Consider the following 20,651-nt stretch of genomic DNA (forward strand, 5'->3'; position numbering starts at 1 on the left):
AAACTAATGATTGTTATGGGAGAAGCATTTTTAAATTGTATTTTTATCATAACTAATGTAGAGAGAAATAAATCCCTGCTATAGAGGCTCATGTCCTCCGTATCCTTCTTTAGTCACAGGTATTTTATCATTGGACTCTGGCAGTCAAACATGAGGTGGCACACACCTTCTCGATGACGTACCACAGCGGAGCTCGCCCGCGGGGGCTGGGAGGCTTCCAGCTCAGCACGACGTACGATCTGAAAACCTCAGACGCGTGCACGTCGGTGGGCTCCCCCGGGAGAGTAACATAGCCTAGATCAGGAGTGAACCATGAGAAACAGCAGCTCCTGATGCAGAAGTCCCACGCTAGAGATGACCCTGATTAGCTGACCTAAGCTCTGTCACATCATCGCTACAGTTAGGATGCTACATCTGCTGTTATGTACTTAAGTTATGGTTTTGAATGGGCTGTGCTGGTGTTTTCTCTAAAGGCGTGACTGTGTCTTCAGTAAAGAACTCCAAGGCTGAAAGTCTGCAGTGGGACTTCTACATCAGGTCAGAGAGTTCACATTATTGTGAGTGAATCAGGATTTGTGTTAACAGTTTGCTCAGAGGTAAGGAGGGGGGTACTCAGCACACTTTAGAGGGAAAGAAAACTATGAAAGTGGTCGGTTTTAGCTCAAACTACAGGAGAAGTGGAGTTAGATCAAGGATGGCACTGCAACCTTTAGGAGAGGAGGAGATGTGTTTGTGTTCTGTGAGTTTAAAGGCAGAAATGTTAGCTGTTAACTCTGATGTGACTGTAAAGAGATGTAGCCCTGCAGATGTTGATGGATATTTTTTCTGTTTGCCTGACGAAAACAAAATTATGCATCGTGCACACAGTGGTTTCCGTCAGCAAAGAAGAACGATTTCCCGTTTATAGCGCTAACAGTTAGCATGGCTAAACGATGCAAAATATAAAACTAAACCAAATGGAATCGGATCGGTGCATAAACTCGTGTACTCACTGATACCAGGACCTGCGTTTTAAACAGCATCAGATGTATTTCTGATACTGGTATCAGAACCAGAACAACTCTACTTGAAATGTCTCTGAGAAGAAGTCAAATCAATAACCAGATATTTTAACCTAGATTGGTTTGAAATTGTAAAATGTGCTTAGTTTTATTTTTGCATTAAAATCTGTTTATGTGTCAGTTTAGATTTCTCCAACGGTTACTGACCTCCACTTTCAAACAGACTGAAGTAAAATGAAGATTTTTACATGAACCTGTTTTCTACTGAAAAGGAAACATGAGAAAAGTAAAGATTAAATGTTTGATGTTTCAGGTGACGTCTGACTCGTCCGCTGAGCTGTCTGTGAGTTTAAAACTGAAATGAGACGTTGAAGAAGACTGAGTTTACATCACTGAGGCTGCAGGGAGATGCTTACATGCTGTAAGTTTGTTGAGGGCAAAAATAAAGCATGTGATTAATCATTATCACTAATTGCAGATTGTAGTTAATCGCAATTAATCTTGACAGCCCTACTCAAAACATTTTTGCACACCAGGACTTTTCTTAGTCTATTTGTTTGTATTTATTTGTGTTTTATGAAAAACTTTCACAATTCACTGAAAGTTTTTGCAGTTGGCCTTTAGAGCCACCGTAGTCTAAGGCAGCGGTTCTCAACCTAGGTGGATATTTGGTGAAATAGGATGAAAGATTTATGAAATCTGGCAAAAAAGGCTAACTGAGAAAGAAAAAGTAGTCAGATATTAGCAGAAATTGGTTAAACTTGCAAAAATGGGCATATTGGATGGTGAAATGTGGTTAAAAATTGAACAGTTTGGTGTAGAAATTGGCAAAAAGGGTTTAATAGTGGCAATTATGGGTCAACAGAGGCAACATTAGGCTTAAGTGACAAGATTTGGTTTAGAAGTGACAAAAACAGGCAGAAAAATTGGTGGAAAGGGTTTAAATCTGACAAAAATAGGTGTTAAATGGTGAAAATGTGATAAAATTGGAATAATTTTTGAAAATGGGTTTAAAATTGGCAAAATTGGTGTAAAGTGGCAACAGTGTGATTTTAAAAACATGTTTTCATGGAATTTGGAGACCCCTTCTCAGTGTCCCTTGACCCCCATGGGGGTCCTGGCCCCAAGGTTGAGAACCACTAGTCTTAGGTACAAAGAAAAAGCACGTTTTTTAGAGTTATCACACCAATTTTCAGTATTTTGTTGTTTCTGTTTTGTAATGCTGTTTAAATTTAGTCGACTAAAAATGTTAATTTTTCCACATTGATGACTTAAATCAGCTAAACGCAGATCTTTGGTGAAAAATCTCTGATAGAGGAGGTTTAGCTTTTATCACAGAGACTTAAGGAGAACTAAAGTGTTCGTGCAGGACGTTTAAAATCCAGATATTTCTCTAAACTGTGGTGAAAACACAAGAAGAGATTGGGTAGAGACCAGAGGACCGTCAGTATTTTCTCCAGTATATTTTATATTAATAATGACAGGAGTGTTTAAATGCGTCATTTCTAAGAGGACCCTGGTATAGATGTAAGTGAGGACTGAGTTTCTGCAGACGTAACTGTAGTTTTTCACCAGTAAATCTTCCTTTTAGATGTTAAATGTAGTTTAGTGATGAAGGGACAGAGGAGGATTGTAAAGAGGGATAACTGTTAGCATTTAGGTGATTTAAAAAAAAGGGACTTTAGTTATTAAAAGTGAATCACTGAACCCAGATCAGCTGTTGTAAACCACCCTACCTTCCAGGTCATCGTCTCTGATCACTATGTCGTACCTCCCTTCGATTTTAATCACTGTTTCAGAAAAACGACAGCAGACCCGTTAGGGATGAGTCCAAGCCCGCCGCTCTGCACTCATCATTTACCTTCCTCGGTACCTTGCAGCCTCTCGCTCTCGGCGGCGTCGAGGGCGGTCACTTTGTCTGACATACGGGACGGCCTGCTGGTGCCGGCGCTGTTCACGGCTCTGACCCTGAAGTGGTAGGAGCGTCCCATGCTCAGGCCGTGAACCGGGTATTTACAAACCTTCACTGGGGAATCGTTGCACTGGACCCAGGTGTCTGAGCCGGCCTCACACCTGAACACCAGATACAGAGGAGACATCAGTGTCAGAACAGGGCACGACTATTACAAAAACTTCCTGGAGCTTTACTGACAAACAAGCAGCTTGAGAGGATTTACAGAGTCTATTCAGTCATCGTGTCGACATTTACAGCCTTAGAAACAGAACTCATGTTTAAAAATACAGGAATTCCCCTCCAGGTGCAGCAGACTTTGACTGTTTTGGTGTTAGTGTGCCAGCGCTGGGCTATAATAAGAAAGGATGAAGACTTTTCCACATGCAGACTGACCGGTCCACATAGTATCCGGTGATCGCCGCCTCATTGACGGTGTTTGGGGGTTTCCAGGCAACCAAGACATAATCTGAGTTGATGTCATATGCCTTCACGCTCATCGGTGCACCAGGGGCGCCAGGCTTGGAGGTGGCGGCGTCTAGAGAGCCAAGGGACAAGGACAAGAGGTATTAAGAGAGGACAGAGGAAGGACACAGAAGGGACGGTTTAACACCTACAGTCCCTATTTAAAATATTCCCCTTTAAATGTTTTACACTGATACCGATTTTATAAATCAATCATGGTCAGTAGTATTGGTTTTTGTCCCAAAAAACAAATTTCTACAAAGTAATACCAATTTAATATAAATCTGTACTGTAAAATGACTGACTGCATAAATATTCCCCCCTCCTATTCAATATTTAGTAGAGTCACCTTTGGGTGCAGTCACAGCTCTGAGTCCTCCAGGATTTTTCTATATTTGTGACCAAAGCTGGTAAAAACTCCTGCAACTCGTCCGAGGTCATTTATGAGTTTTGTACACACTATGAAAGTGTTGATTCCAAGCTTTCTACTTTTCTTCACTGCAGAGTGCATCTTAAGGCTTGTTGATAAAGGTGATAACTAGAAACAGCTGTAGTTATGTGTTGGGGGAGGGGTGGCGTTTGAGCCATGCGGTGTTTGTTATTGTCCATGTCAATGGGTGAAACTGGGAACAATGGCAGGCTGAGAGGCCAATTATCACCCAGCAGTTTCACTTTCCCCTCCCCTCAATCTCCCCGCAGAAACTCCGAAAACAGGGCTTTTTAAAACACAAAATTAATCCTTTTAAATATCACATTTGTGGTACTTTTTTCATTGAATGAGTAGTTTAAATTTTGGCCTTGCATAAAATGAGAAAAAAACGAAAAATTATCATTTTGAAGAAAATTACTTTGAATCAATTTTTCTCAACCACGGGAATGCTGACTTGCAGGAACTTTATCTGGCTTCAGTCACATTTTGCAGCATTCATTTGACCCTCTACCTTAACAAGCCTTCCAGGGCATGATGCTGAGAAGCATCCCCACAGCATGATGCTGCTGAGAAGCATCCCCACAGCCCGATGCTGCTGAGAAGCATCCCCACAGCACGATGCTGCTGAGAAGCATCCCCACAGCATGATGCTGCCACCAGCGTGCTCCACAGTGGGGATGGTGTGTTTGTGGTGATGTCAGTGTTTGGCGTCTTGTCTGATGGTCTCAAAGTTCCATTCTGGTCTCATCAGACTAAAGAACTTTCTTCCTCTTGACCATGGAGTCTCCCACAGTCCTTCTGGTGAACTCTAGTCCAGATTGAATCTGAGTTTTCTTCAACAGTGTCTTTCTCTTTGCCACTCTCCCATAAAGCTCTGACTGGTGTCTTGGTGTCCTCTCTCACTAGTCTCCTTCTTGCACACCCACTCAGTTTGTCAGGATGGTCTGATCTAGGCAGATTTACACATGTGACATATTCCTTCATTTCATCATGATGGATTTAACTGAACTCTGGGGGATGTTCAGAGACTTGGGAATGACCCCTGACTCAGACTTTCAATAACGTTTTCTCTGAGCGTTCTTTTGTCTTCACGGTGTAATGGTAGCCAGGAATACTGATGAGCCAGTGACCAGAACTTCCAGACACAGGTGTCTTTATACTACAATCACTGTGAGACTACTAGCACCAACTGTTTGGATCTTTGTTGGATTAGATCAGTCACTCTAAAGTAGGTGAAGATTTATACAGTCACTTATTCTACATTACAGATTTTTATTTAATGACATTACTTTGTAGAAGTCCTGCTCTGTCCTTGTATTTCCAAATGAGCTTGTTGAGCGTAAACACGATTAAAACTGTCTCTATGTTTGCAGACGTTCCTACCAGTCATCTCATCGTGGGAACATAAATGACTGTGGCGTAAGTTCTCTTTAATTAAAGGCAGAGTGGATTTAACGATAATTATCTCTGTCTATCAGACTGAGACATCTTTAGATCAGGTTTGGCAGGAATTGCACTCGTCTAAGTTTACGAGCATGCTGTGATGTGACGTTTGTTATATGTTGAGGTTTGGCTGAAGTCCTAAAACACCGACTGTTGAAGGAGAAGATGATTAATCAGATCAGCAGGTATTAGGGGTGTGCTTTGCCTTAATTCTCATGGAGGTTATAGAAGTTCAGACACAGAGCAGCCATTGTGATGAAGTCTGACGATCATAGAAGATACCTTGGACATTTTAAAATCGTTGATGTCAAGTCACAAATGGCTCACAGCTTGAGAAAATCTGGTCACTGCAGACATCCGTACAGGTATCCATCCTAAATCAACACCTGAGGGCTCAGGCTGTGTAGAACCACCTGATGTGTGGGATGTAAACTACAGACATGGCAACGCTACATGCTAACACAATCAGATCAGACTGAGCAGCACACACACCGCCAGCATCGTCTGCCTTCCATTCCTCCAACATCCTCCCCTGTGCAAAGACATAACAGTCCTGGTGTTACGGTTTAATGAGTGACCATGTTAACTGGTGACTGTTAGCCAAAAGTGTGTCATTTATGCTGCTGTTGAAGATTTCATCTGAATGTCGCTATGGGCAGCATTCTCCTGCTGTGTCTGGACACAACAGCCCCGGTGTTAAGATTTAAATTGTGACTGTGTTAAGTTGTGACTTTCAGCTGAATGGATTTGAAGTTTAAAGGTCACATACTATGCAAATAAATATCCCTTTTCAGCTGGGAGGAGAATCAGGAGAGCCACATCCATGAAGCCACATCTATTTCTTGAGAGGGGTGGAGTCAGACAGCTCATTCACATTTAAAGCCACAGACACAGAAACAGCTGGTTCTGAGCAGGGCTGAAACAGAGGGGTTTTTAGACATGCAAAAATCCAATACTGGAGTGTTTTTTCAGCAACAAACTTCGCAGGATTGTTTTGGGGACCTCTGGGACCAATATAAACTTGTCTTAAAGGGGTAAAATGTTTGACCTTTAACCTTGAAAAGCTGATGGATTGTCCAGATTCCAAGTGTCATCAAGCAGATCCATCCTGTAAAGCTTCAAACTGATACAGGGCAGAGAGCAACCGGACCAATCAGAATCATTGGAGGAGACAGAGTTTTCTTTCAGACCAGCCTTTTTAAAAGCTAAAGATTTTCACAGAAACATCATCCACTGACTGTTTTTTGATTTCTACAGAAAAATGTGATGTCTTTTTTGAATAAAATCCTACATGAAGAGAAGAGAGGGTACCTGAAACAAAGAGGTAGGCGCTGTGGTCAGCTGTGCCGTCCTTTGTGAAGATGCGGAGGGTGTAGAGGCCTTCATCGTCTTTGGCCAGCTGAGGCAGAGTCAGACGGGCGGCACCTCCGCCCACAGACATGTGCACCAAGTTACTGGGCTTCAGCAGTTTATCTGTCAGCAAACGGCGAGGAGAAACTCAAATTTACAAGGTTAAACAAAAAATGTGGGGAAGCTGCAAAGCATCCTGGTGAAATGACGGTAATTCTGAAGGCTGGAGGAAGGGACGGCTGTGCATGATTGATGAAAATAAATAAAGCAGACATGTCACTGAGCAGGCAGCACTACACCTGACTAAAGGATGTAATCTAATGTCTCACCGTCTCTGTACCACTGGGCTAGGGGGGGGACGTTGGGCAGGTCGGGGACGACCACCATGGTGCAGACCAGACTGATGGAGCCGTCCTCCACGCCGAAGGAGACCGGGAAACGGTCGAGCAGCGACACCTCCAGCTTACTGGCGTGGATCTCAGTCAGATGGGGCACTGGGAGGAATGGGACACATCGCTGTTAATCATTTTTATTGGTGCATGAATGGTCTGTTTGGGTGTCTAACCTCCTAAGACCCTGTGTACACGTATGAGGACATTACAGTCTGGCTTTTACACAACATAACAGTAATACTTCCTACTATTAGAGCTTTGAGAAAACCGTCTGAACTGATCAGTGCAGTATAAGTAACTGGCAGGAAAAACTGGGAAAATTTCATTGAAAATTTCAGGGATTTCCATGGATAATTTTGGGATTATTTCTTGGAAATTCACATGAATTTTTTGTATATTTTGTGTGTATTTTGACAGTTGGGGTAGAGCCCAAGTTTTCTTGCAGTGAAATTTTTGAGTATTTGCATGAAAATTTTGGATTTTTTTATGTTTAGGAGATTTGGAGAGTTTGTCATTTTTGTGTTCATTTGGAAAATGTGTTTGTATTCAGGGGGAATTTATTTGAATTTTTTTTGGGAATGACTTGCTTTGAAATTTTTAGGTATGCTCACAAAATTTTAGGAATTTTATTTTTTAATTTAGGGAATTTGAAGTGGAATTGGGGGGCGGTGTATCCTTTGATATTGCTAATACGTAATGGAATTTTCAGAAGAATTTGTTGGCATGTTTTGGAGAATTTTCTGACGTTTTTCATGGAACCGATTTGCTTTGGGATTTGGGGGATTTTTTGGGAAAATTTTCAAGAATTTAAATGGAATTTCAAATAAAAATTCAGGCTTCATAATAAAGTTTAGTTGAGATATTTGAAGAAATTTGGGCACTTTTTAAAGGAATTTTTTGTTAAGATTTTTTTCACTGAAATTTAGTAGTTTATTAGAAAATTTAAGAGTATTTGTGTTGATATAGGACATAATTTTTGTCAAAATGAATTCCTGGTAAAAGACAAAGCTGAGCTTTTCAAACTTATCCAGTCCTAATCATCAGAAGTGGAAGAAACTAAAAATGCATTCCAAACAAAAGCTCAGGTCTCAGGAGGTTAAAATCACAGCTTTAGTTCAATCATAGATTTGATGATCAGGGGTCTTAATGTCGTGAGAATCCAGCAGAGCGGAGCTACGCTGTGATGCTGCAGAGTTTATGAGATTTTTCAGCATCTTTTAAGAAGAAACTGCATTTTTCTGGGTTATATCACCAAAAAGCATCAAAACAAAGTTTTGGATCGGCTCAAAATCCATTCCCAATAAAGATGTAGGTTTAAAGAATATTTTTAATTTTTTGGACTTTTTGTGATTGTTGCATATAAAACCTAAATTTGTTGCAGGTTTTCATACAAACTGAGGCAAATCTGTGATGCTTTAAGGCTTTATTTTCTCGATATGTCCCAGCAGGTCTTCCAGAATTTGCTTTCTTTGCTTTAAGTCATAAATGTTTAAAGTGCAGAGTTTACATTTTCAGCCTTTCTGATGTACTTTCTGTAAAGGTTTTGCAGCGTTTGCTCAGAGTGCTCCTGTTTTTGTCCGTGAAGCTGAAGTCGTGGATAAATCTTTGGTGATTTCTGTGCTTCCATTGCTGTGACTGAGGACTTCATGTGGGACAGTTTTTGGGCAACAGATTTGACAGAATGAGGGAACAAACCCAGCTCACTGTCAATCACTCTTATTTATTTTAACACCAACATGATCTCCTGTGGTTTCACCAGGAAAATAAATAAGTTTAAATAAATCATATTCCCCTGGTGAGTAGGACAGGAGGATTTCTTCATTTGGTTTCATCTTAAATGTGGCATCTTATCTTCCTACATTTTTATTCTCTTTTTTCCCTTTAATCCCACTGATTTGTTACTTTTACCATCTTTATATCTTCCTGTTTTATCACCTTTTTATCTTTTATTTGCATTTATTCTTGTTGACTTTTTTTACAGTTGCATTTCGGTCTTTCCCATTTGAAAACTTGCAGACCGTCCAAAGGCTGGCTGCACGGATAGCCCCTGGTTTTGACCCCAAACCTTTTTAAAGTGTAGAAATCCCCCTGCTTCGGTGCATTAAAGGTCAGACATGTTGGCCTGTTTAGGGACTTTCTTTTGGTAAATAATGGAGGGAATCATGGTCCTATTTTCAGGATGCTCTCTTGTTTTGACTCCATGTTGTTGCAGACGAGCGCAGCACCTCCTCACAATAGTTTCCACGTCTTATCAGCCCTCTCACATGAGCTTCTATTTGTAGCTGATGATCCAATGTGGAGGAGCTTGTTTGTATTCAGGCTTGAATCCAAATAAAAAATTAACACATCCTAATCCTGGGCTACAGCTCCCTTTCACTCCTCACCCAGTCCAAGATGGCAGAGCTCCCCGGGTCCTGCTGGTCCTGTGACGAGAGGAAAACCAGTGTTAAAAAGAGGAACAGGAAGAGAGAGTGATGAGGCAGAAGAAGATGACTTACTCCTCACGGTAACCATGGCCTTGCTAGTAGCCGTGCCATGAGGGTTGGTAGCCACAGCGCTGTACTCAGCAGTATCACTCACAACACACCTACAGGATGAGAAGAGCAGGTAGACTTGGTATTTTTTAACCTAAATTTGCTCATTTAGCAGCAATATTTTTACTATAGTTAAATAAAATTTACTTTCAGTTTCACAAGGGCCCCTACTGTTGGACCGGGTAGTCAGTACCCTTTCCCCCCTGTGCTACACCTATGTCACCATGTCACAGGAAGTTGGCATTACACACACAAAAAAAAACATCTGATTTGCTTCAGATTTCACATGTATGCCCAGGGTCTGCCACCTAAACATTTACATGTTAATTTCAAGGTTTTGCTGTAGCGGCACCTACTGTAGGAAGACAGTAACACCTCTTACATAAAATGTCCCATCTTCTTTTAATTTAACATGATGAGCAGCAGTCCTTACCTGGTCACTTACACATATAAAAACACCCATGATAGTGACAACACTCCCACAGAATGCAAATATCTCATCATAGCGCCCCCTGATAGAGACAGGAAGTGATGCAATTGCGTCATTTCCTCACACTTCTATCAGTGGTGAACATTATGAAACTCTGATTTGCCCAGAAAGGCCAAATACATTTTACTCTTTCATTCTGTAACACTGACAATGTTCTTAAAAGAAGCCTGGGGGATGGGGTGACCCTTTTCATATCTCGCTGTTTAACAGGAAGTTAGCGTAAGTCTCTAATGAACATCACAGAAAAGACATATTAATCATATTCTTTCATTCTGTAACACTGACAATGTTCATAAAAGATGCCTGTGGGCAAAAGTGACCATTTTCATATCTCGCCATTTAACAGGAAGTTGGCATAAGTCTAATGAACAGCAAAGAAAAGACATATTAATCATATTCTTTCATTCCGTAACACTGGCAATGTTCATAAAGGCTCTTAGGGTGGCACTTGTGACCACTTCCACATCTCGCCATTTAACAGGAAGTTGGCATAAGTCTCTAATGAACAGCATAGAAAAGACATTAATTATATTGTTTTAGTATGTAACACCAGCAATATTCATAAAGGTTAATTGGGTGGCACATGTGACCATTTCCAAATCTCACCATTTAACAGGAAGTTGGCTTAATTCTGAATGGAAACATTTGATTTGCTTCAAATTTCACATGTATGCTCAGGGTCTGCCACGCAAACATTTACATGTTATTTTCATGGTTTTGCTGTAGGAAGCTTGTAACACCTCTTACACCTCTAAAATGACCTGTTTTCCTTTAATGTACATGATAAACATCGGTCAGTTCTACATATTAGCACAGTAGAGACAACACCCCAACACCAAAAAAGGGGCAAAGCCCTTTTACTCCTGCTTGCAGCTGTAGTAATTTATTTCTTTTTGCATTTATCTATCCTCTATAAACCAGAGAGATTTTGGGGCTTTTTATTTAAAGCATTCAGGCTTAAACCCAGAAAGCCACCCCTCCCTTCACCTTTGCATAAAAGGTGGAAAAAGTTCAGTAAAGATGTCTTTGTCTTATTATTTTACATCACAAGAATGTTGAATTCTTGTGATGTAATGTTGTTGAATGAATGTTGAAGAATGTTGAGTTTCTGGAGCTACTGTATGTAAATCCTCTGTTGGGGGGATATATAAATACAGGTTTATAAATATTGTCATTATGTCCACAGACTGGAACAGGATTTGAACATTTGGAGAAGACAAACTTGTCCCTTTATTTATAGTGGTGTTTTATTTAACTTTAAATAGCAAACAAAGAGTTCGAAACTGAGCAAACAGATGGACATGGAGTCGATCTTGGCCCTTGCAGAGTAATGCAGACAAACACGGGTATGCCGCCATCAGAAGCTGATGTTTGACGTGACAGCGGACATGTTGTTCTGCCTCTTTTGATACAACGCTCTCACACATGTGAAGGGTATGAAAAGAAGCTGTTGGCGTCCTTGTGCCAGCAACTGAAGAGAAGTCTGAGAGTGAGAATAGAAGGGAGAAATGTGACCTTCACCCTGCATGGAACTATTTTAAAAGACCTCAGATGGTTTTCCAGCTGCTGGGACATTCAGCATGTCTGTGTCCTTCTTTTAAAAGAGCCTTTCACTCAGGCTTTATGTAAAAAAATAACTACCTTTACAAAGTTAGGGACAAAAAAACGGTTTCCTCAGTAACCCTGGAATATAACGATTGAATGCCAGAGGAATCCAACGCCTCTGAGAGAAAGAGAGAGAGAGGCGGAGCTACCAGTGGGAGGAATTCATGGCTCCAATGACGCAAAGGTCAGCACTTCGACACCAACAGCTGAGGCGTCTTCAAGATGACGAACCAGGCAGCCGGTAAGGCCCTAACCCCTGATACGGCAGGCCTCCCTTTCCCTCTCTGCAACCAACTCTTAGATCATGATGCTTAGAGAGGTGATAGGAGGCTGACATATCCAACAAACAATCGCAAATCAACAGTCGTTTATCTCCTCTGCCAGAGATCTTCTCAGTGCTATTTCTTTGTTTGCTAGCGCAACCATGGGAAAACACCGGCTCAACATGAAAAATGTCAGAAAAAACAGTAGAAGAGACCAAAATGAAACCTTAAAATTCTGGATCAGGTCTCATTTGGGCTGAGAAACCAATAGTCAGTGTCATTTAGTAAACAAACACTTGGTTACCATGTTTATGTTTGTGTCATACCTGCTAATGATCAATCCGTGGACTCCATACTTGTTTTCAATCTTGTACTTTCCAGGAGCGCTCAGTGGGTCGACGGGCACTCCTCCTTTATACCTGGAAACAGTCAGCAGTCAGTCAACAGCTAAAAATTGCAAATTTTCAGTAAAAACACAAAGATATCTTTGGGATATGATCCAATGATTATTGCAACACAAGGAATCCATTTCCACGCCAATTCCTCCTATCGCAATTTAAGTACACCTTAAGACAGTGTTTCTCAGCCAAAAAGTGTCACAGTGCTGTCAAAGATCAACATAGATTTTCATTGTTTCATGGATAAAAACCCTTAAAAAGGCCTATGCATGTTTTGTTAATCAAAAGAACTTTTTATAAAATACTTTGTGACTGCTTTATCTGGGTTTTAGTCAATATTTGCAAATCTAATTTTGGCAGCTTTAGAGCAGACAAAGCCTTGCGCCCTCCCTAAGATCTTTGGTGCCCCCCCTGGGAGGTCACGGACCCCAGGTTGGGAACCAATGTTTTAAGACACAGGTGTCGAACTCAAGGCCTGGGGGCCAATTCCGGCCCGTGGAATGATTATATCCGGCCTGCAAGATCATATCATATTTGTATTATAACTGTCCCACCAGTATGAGGTTTGCAGATCTCCTCCAGTATAAGCTGTTATGCCATTAAAAATCTAAAAGTAAAGATTAAGTAAGATTTCATAAAAAGTCTGATAGTGGGGACAGAAATTAATTTGTGTTTTATTTCATATTTTCAATTTTGCATCTCAAGATTACGACTCAAACTTGTGATCTTGACTTTTCATTTCATGTTTTGACCTTTTCAACTCGTAATTTGGCTTTTTAATCCCATATTTTGACTTTTAAAAACATGATTTCAAGTTTTGTTCTCATATTATCATCATATTTTGACCTTTGAGACTCCCAATTTTTAATTTAAGTCATATTTTTAACTTTTTAAGTCATCATTTTGAATTCTAGCTCATTTACAATTTCAACTCCTTATTTTGGCTTTTTAACTTCATATTTTGACCTATAAAACTCACAATTTAAAATTTAAGTCATATTTTGACTCTTAAAGTCATGATTTCAAATTTGATCTTATATTTTTACCTTTCAAACTTGTGATTTCAACTTTCTCAGCATATATTTGCTCTTTAAAAACATTCTTTTTCTATTTTTAATATCATTTTCTGATCTTTTGAACTAATAAATTGGAATTTTTATCTCAGATTTGAGCCTTTTCAGTGACACTATTCAACCCTGTTAAATATTCAGAAATGTGCAGGAGGGCATGTACAAAATGACTCACTGTGGTTCAATGATCCTGGTTAATGGGGCAGCATTTACACTCTGCAGAAGGTCGTTTTTATTTGCTGTGTAAGTAACCCATGTAGTGCTCTGCTTTTACTGAGGGAACTGTAATGTCTTAAATTAAGGCTCTGTAAAGGACGAACCAGGCAGTAATTTTCTGCTCTACAGGCTCTGATTCTAGAAAGATCACTGTAGGATGTTCTGACCATTTGACGATGGGCCGGGGGTTTCCCTGCACGGTGCAGAACAGCTTGACGGGGGTCTTCTCCCACACGATGTGGGGCCGCAGGGCAACCAGGAAGTCCGGCATCTTGGGGATATCATCCAAAAAGTCTGGTCTCTTTGCCATCATGTCTTTTACCTGCAGAGAGAAAACCATTTAAGTGGATGTAGATTCAGAACTGGGACTTTTTTCTACAAAAAAACTCTGTTTCCTAAAATTTTTGAGCATATTTAGAGTAAAATGCCTGCTGGTTCTAAATCACACTTTCAGTCTCTTTTTCCAAGCATGGCTAATTTGTAGACTGAACATTTTTTTATAAGAGGACAGACAGCTGTGGAACTTTTGATGAACTCATTTTGGTTCTACATGCACCTGTCCTATGAATACATGCATTTGTTTGTGCATGTGTATTTCTCTTGGGACAGCTTCCTGTCAGCAGGACTTCCTGTTTTAAGGGTGCTCTCACATTAGGCCCAGTTGTTTCGAACCGCACCGCGGCGCGATTCCTACCCTCCCCCTTCTCCCCCTGGCTTGCTTTCACACTAGCAACATCGAACCGTGCCTGGGAGCACTTGCGTATTTACTCGGCCTAAAACAGCAGGTGGCGGTACGCACATAGCTGGTTTACAAACTCACAAAGGAGGAGAAAGAAGAAGCTACCATGGCAACCACTGGGGTCATGACCTGAGCGAAGACTGTTTTTGTTTTGACCCAGCAAAAAGTCCATCCTGCAGCCATGGATTATTAAAATCACTTTTTAAGATGCCAGCAACTTCTCTCTTCGTATCTGCACATCTACTACAGCTCAGAGGATTAAATGGGCTCATGCTGTGCAGATGCAGCAGTTTTTGAAGTGACAGGAGACTTTTACTGCCTTTGCGCCTCCTCTCACTGACTCCAACTTGTGTTTATCTGTAAGGTGAGTCACAACAGAACGTTTATTGGCTGGATTCTGATGATTTCCGCCCTTTATTGAGGAAAGACGTGAACAAATTGCCGCGCTGTTGAAAGAAGTTTAGTTTTTACGATGATGTCATAAAGCATATCTGTACTAAAACCTCTTTTGAGCCAGGTCAAGAGTACCTGGGGGCTCATCCGGGATTTAAACCCGGAACAGTCTACTAATCTATTATTATTCCTGCACATAAACATCATTATAATAGACTTATAAAAGGCTCTACATATGATAAATGTTAGTCATTTCTTTCAGTATTTTGTCATAACTCCACCTCAGGCTTTATCAGCGACCATGTTGGGCATAATTAAATGATGGATTCTAGACACTGGATACTTGATTCAAATGGAGGGGGATTATAAGGTATATTTTCCAGATAAATGCTGTGTTACTAGCCACTTACTTCTCTCTTGATAGCCAGACTGTCCACCTGGGCCTTGGTGGCGATCCTCATCCTTTGGAGCTCCTCCTGAATGACAGTAAGTCCTCTCCCAACGCTCGCACTCACTCGCTGATACTCTTCAGTCCCCTCATCAGTCCTGACAACACAAGAAGACTCTGGCTGATCCTCTGCTGATATAGACACTCTTCACTATCATACTGCTAAAGGGTGTAGTTGACCTGCTGCACACATGAACTAAAATCTTCATAAAAACACTTATCAATCAGTTTATGCAGAGGTATTTCAGTGAGGGAAACATTAGCATTCCTTTGTTGAGGGGGGCTTAAAGGAAAATGGCTGGGAGCCACAGCTTTAGACAGTAGCAGTGAACTTCTGTCCTGACATCTCGTGTTAATTTAATCTAAATATGACTGTCTTTAACATTACAGCACCAGAACACCGACTAACAGCTGACAGTGATCCTCAGACTATCGTTAGCTAACATCAACTAGCTAATCTGAGCTAATTAGCACTCACCTATAATTAAATGATGAACAGCAGCATTTTTGACCCAAACACATCATAAATACATCAAACTGTTCATATTTTTGTGGTTGTTCATGGTTGGGTGTTAGGAGAAGGCCTTTCTCTCCTCTACTGTAGATATACTGGTATGTTAGTCCCGACTGGGACGTCCCTGATCATAGAGAGTCCTCTTAACAAAAACTTAGATTGATATCTCTGTGTTTCTTTTAACGTAAACATGGATTTTATTGAAGAAACAGAGGATAGAACATCCGTGCTGTAGCTCCACATAGTAGTCAGTGAAAGCTGCCTCCTACGCTCTTTTTGCCCTCCAGGTCTCTGCATGACCCAACAAAAAAATATCACTGGCCTCAGGCCATAACATAGTATTTCCATTTATTATCATTATTGTAATTCTTTCATTCATCGGTGCTATTGGTCTTTACACCCGCCAGCAGGTTTTACAAATTTATAACCAATTAAAAAAAACAGAAGAGGTTTAGGGTTAACTTTTTTCTTGTCATTTTTTTGTGGGATCAAACATTTCACCAGCTCTGAGGGAAAAAAGTCAGAATTCTGAATTAATTCTCATATTTCTGGCTTCAATCTCAGAATTTTGACACTAATCTCACAATTCTGACTTCAATCCGGAAATTCAGACTTTAATCTTTGAATCCTGACTTTGATCTCATAATCCTGACTTTGTTCTCGTAATCCTGACTATAATCTTTGAATCTTGGCTTTGATCTCAGAATCCTGACTTTGATCTCATAATCCTGACTTTAATCTTTGAATCCTGACTTTGATCTCAGAATCCTGACTTTGATCTCATAATCCTGACTTTAATCTTTGAATCCTGACTTTGATCTCAGAATCCTGACTTTGATCTCATAATCCTGACTTTAATCTTTGAATCCTGACTTTGATCTCAGAATTCTGACTCAAATCTCAGAATTCTGACTACTTTCAGGTTTCTGATTTGAGCTCAGAAATTTGACCTAAGTCTCAGAATTCTGACTTTTTAAGATTTCTGAATCCATCTCAGAGTTTTGACCTAAATAACAGAATTTTTACATATATCTCAGAATGCAGAATTAGTCAGATGCTACTTCATTTTTTTTTTTAGAACTTTTAATGTAATCTCAGAATCCTGATTTTTATATTTTAGAATTTACACTTAAATCTCAGAATTCTTTCTTCTTTGTCAGAATTTTGACTTTATTCTAAGAGTTGAAATGAGCTTGGATCTCTAAGAATATGTTTGGCCCTAATCCTTTTCTGTAAACAAAGATCCTGACTCTGACATCCAGTGAATAGTTTTTTTAAATACCGTCTCTGTTCCCTTAAAGGTGATGTTGGAGATAGGTTATGGCCTGAAGGTGGTGATATATGTATAACAGGAGTCGTCACGTTTTGTTAATTTTTCGTTAACACATAACAAACACACCATCAATGGAAAATAAATCTGCAGTAACAGGGAAGAAATGTGCTGTCTTGACGGGGCCATCCTCCTTGGGACTGTAGTTCAGTTATCACCTTACACTTAAAATAGCCTGGCAGATGACGGCAGCCAATAGGAACTCACCTCTGCCGGAACGCCGGTATGGTGTACACTGGTTCCGCCATAGCCTCTGTGGCTTGGGCCTGCACCTGGGTCACTGATTTAGAGCTTGATTTCCTATTAGGGACAAAATCCACGTTATCAGATATTTTAAAGAAAACACTCAGAGGAGGCAGCAGGTTTTAGTTTTGCAGAAGCAGACGCTGTTAAAATCTGCCAAGATCCACCTGAGGGTTTCTCTGATGCCGTTTCACCTGATGGGCTTCCTCTGTCTTAGTACTTCTTCTTGTTTCAGACCTATCTCACATTTTTATGGCAAATCTATTCTGGATTTATACAAATTATAGAGAAACCTTTGACAACTTCCTAAAGATCCTCCAAGTTTTGCACAAACCATTTTGAGCAACCTTCTCATTGCTTTGCCAACAGCAGCTTTTAAGACAAAAATCTTTCTGCGGACTTTGACTGGATTTCAGCCAAAGCTGCTAAATCTTAAATTTACAGGATTTGGTCAAAGAATTTTGCATTGATGATCAAACTGCTTTGTAAAAAGTTCTTTATCCAAAGACCCTATCCCGCTATGTTTTTGTCCCCGGTTCCCTCTGATGGAGAACCTCAGGAGAACCATGTTGAGCTCTGGTATCTACGGCTGGCCTCAGATGTGGGTCAGGTTCAAAGGAGTGGCATGCAGCCTCTGACATAAGACAAGGAGCCTTAGACCACATCAGCTCTCTATGACGACCCAGGGATCAGGAGTTAGCTTCCAGTGGCTCGGATCTCAGGTTTGAGGCAACGCTTTATGATCTCCTTGATCACTGGTGACGACAAAGCTGAAGCAGCCTTCCACTTCAGCATCTAATTCAGCAGATTCTCTTTGCATAGCAGAGCCAGGCCTGGTGGAGGGGTTTCTAGAAGCGTGCTGCAGCAGTCTAGTAAAATACTAGCATGTCCCTCGTGACCTGAGTGAGATAACCAGCCAGAAGCTGCAGAGCCTCAGCAGCACTTCACCAAAAGCAGATGTCTCTGATCACAGATGCGTGTGGCGCTCATGTGTGGTTATAGATTCAAGCTTACAGTGGTATCTGGGAGGTAAATGAGTAATCATGTTTAGAAACAGGATCCAGAACAATCCTGATTAGGATTTTTACCATAATTAAGAAGCCAGACAGACTGACCCTAGAGAGAAGTTTTTAAAGGTGCTGAACATGTAAAATCACTGCTAAAGTACAAAAGTCCTGCCTGGGGGGTCAACTTCAACACAGCAAGGATGCTGTAGTAACCTCTGTGGAAGAGAACTTACTGGGTCAAAGTTCACCTTTTAGTCGTTGCTTCTTGTAGTCAATAAAATGTGCAGACTTTCGGTGGTTGTTTAAAAAGTCTCCTGGTTTTGGATGTGGGAAATTCATCCAAGAACAAATGGCTCAAGTCCAGCACTGATGAGTCTAACAGCCTGATATTAAGACATGGACCTAGGTGATGTTACGTCACTCAACGGGCTTTTTTAGAGCCCAAAGGTCAGCTTTTACTGGCCAACGCCATATTGGTTTTCTAGGTCAGAGGGCGCCATTTTTGGATGCCATACATAACTACACCTTTATCCTGGTCCTTCACAGGTAGCCTCACCAAAAAGTAAACCCTGAAAAATATCTAGTCAAATTCAAAATGATGAGGCTGGGTTGGAAAAGAAACTAGAAACTCCATGAAAAAGAGTGAACCGATGTTTAAATCAGTGAGATGTAGGCATATTTCTCAAAGACCGATATTTAATCATACGTCTCTCTGCAGCGCTCTGCAAAATAGTTAATGAACAACAATCCTAAATGTGCATCAGCAAAGAATTTAGAGATCTGGCCTTCTACAGACCACAGTATTAGCATCCCCGCATATAAGAGGCAAGGATGAAAACCAACCCTAAATAGCTGACCTTTGACCGTCGTAATTCTGTGATGGATATTACAGCATGGAACACTCCAGAAAACCTTTGTCAGCTAACACAGTACAACTGCATCTACAAATGAAAGTTAACACTCTACCATGGCATGAGTCACTTGCAGATCTGTGAAGGCCCATGTTACCTGAGAGGTTCCTACAGGTTTTGGAGCACGATATCTTTTTAAGAGATGTTCCTGCTTATATCAGTGGGACAATGCTAAACCTCATCCAGCATGAGTTACAACAGCATGGCTTCACAAATGCCTAGACTGGCCTGATTACAGTCCAGACCTGCCTCCCATCAAAACTATACAGAGCATTATGAAGCACAAAATATGAAAACACTGCAGTAATGCCTATTTGTTGACATGTGTCAAGTTTGATTCTGGACGCCCTCTTTACCCTCTCCAGCCTCATTCTGTGACACGTAGAACCCTGCAGAAAATTCTTAATGCCCTTCATACCTAAAATTCATGCATACAACTGTACATTGAGCAAGAATGGTAAATATTTCCAGTTTCAATCCTTCAGTTATTAGTGTCTTCAGTCCCACACAGTGTTAAACATACTGCTGTACCAACTTTTTTGGAACATTATGCAGGATTATCAGTCTTAACATTAAATGTCTTGTCTTTGTGCTGTAATCAATTGAAAAAAGACTGAAAAGGATTTACAGATCACTGTTTGCTCGTTAACCGTCCTCACGTCATGTAAACAAACCAGATCTACAAACATCATTAACCGTCCTCACGTCATGTAAACAAACCAGATCTACAAACATCGTTAACCGTCCTCACGTCATGTAAACAAACCAGATCTACAAACATCATTAACCGTCCTCACGTCATGTAAACAAACCAGATCTACAAACATCATTAACCGTCCTCACGTCATGTAAACAAACCAGATCTACAAACATCATTAACCGTCCTCACGTCATGTAAACAAACCAGATCTACAGTCATCGTTAACCGTCCTCACGTCATGTAAACGAACCAGATCTACAGTCATCATTAACCATCCTCACCTCATGTAAACAACCAGATCTACAGTCATCATTAACCGTCCTCACGTCATGTAAACGAACCAGATCTAGTCATCATTAACCGTCTTCACGTCATGTAAACGAACCAGATCTACAGTCATCGTTAACCATCCTCACGTCATGTAAACAAACCAGATCTACAAACATCATTAACCGTCCTCACATCATGTAAACAACCAGATCTACAGTCATCATTAACCGTCCTCACGTCATGTAAACAAACCAGATCTACAGTCATTGTTAACCATCCTCACGTCATGTAAACGAACCAGATCTACAGTCATCGTTAACCATCCTCACATCATGTAAACAACCAGATCTACAGTCATCATTAACCGTCCTCACGTCATGTAAACAAACCAGATCTACAGTCATTGTTAACCATCCTCACGTCATGTAAACAAACCAGATCTACAAACATCATTAACCGTCCTCACGTCATGTTAACAAACCAGATCT

General features: G+C 40.7%; 1 protein-coding gene across 2 annotated transcripts in view; it reads right to left on the reverse strand.

Moving 5' to 3' along the window:
* Positions 1-20,651, reverse strand: part of LOC121508725 (myomesin-2-like) — a 52,272-nt gene that overhangs the window by 24,612 nt on the left and 7,009 nt on the right. For both annotated transcript variants that reach the window (XM_041785763.1, XM_041785762.1), the window contains exons 3-12: positions 17,240-17,332; positions 15,151-15,286; positions 13,776-13,930; positions 12,251-12,343; positions 9,531-9,619; positions 9,417-9,455; positions 6,970-7,134; positions 6,602-6,763; positions 3,349-3,490; positions 2,863-3,074 (exon numbers count right to left, since the gene is read on the reverse strand). In XM_041785763.1, the coding sequence (XP_041641697.1) occupies positions 2,863-3,074; positions 3,349-3,490; positions 6,602-6,763; positions 6,970-7,134; positions 9,417-9,455; positions 9,531-9,619; positions 12,251-12,343; positions 13,776-13,930; positions 15,151-15,286; positions 17,240-17,332 (1,286 nt within the window). The remainder of the gene's footprint in view (positions 1-2,862; positions 3,075-3,348; positions 3,491-6,601; positions 6,764-6,969; positions 7,135-9,416; positions 9,456-9,530; positions 9,620-12,250; positions 12,344-13,775; positions 13,931-15,150; positions 15,287-17,239; positions 17,333-20,651) is intronic.

This window comes from Cheilinus undulatus, linkage group 4 (genome assembly GCF_018320785.1).
Source record: "Cheilinus undulatus linkage group 4, ASM1832078v1, whole genome shotgun sequence".
NCBI lineage: Eukaryota > Metazoa > Chordata > Actinopteri > Labriformes > Labridae > Cheilinus > Cheilinus undulatus.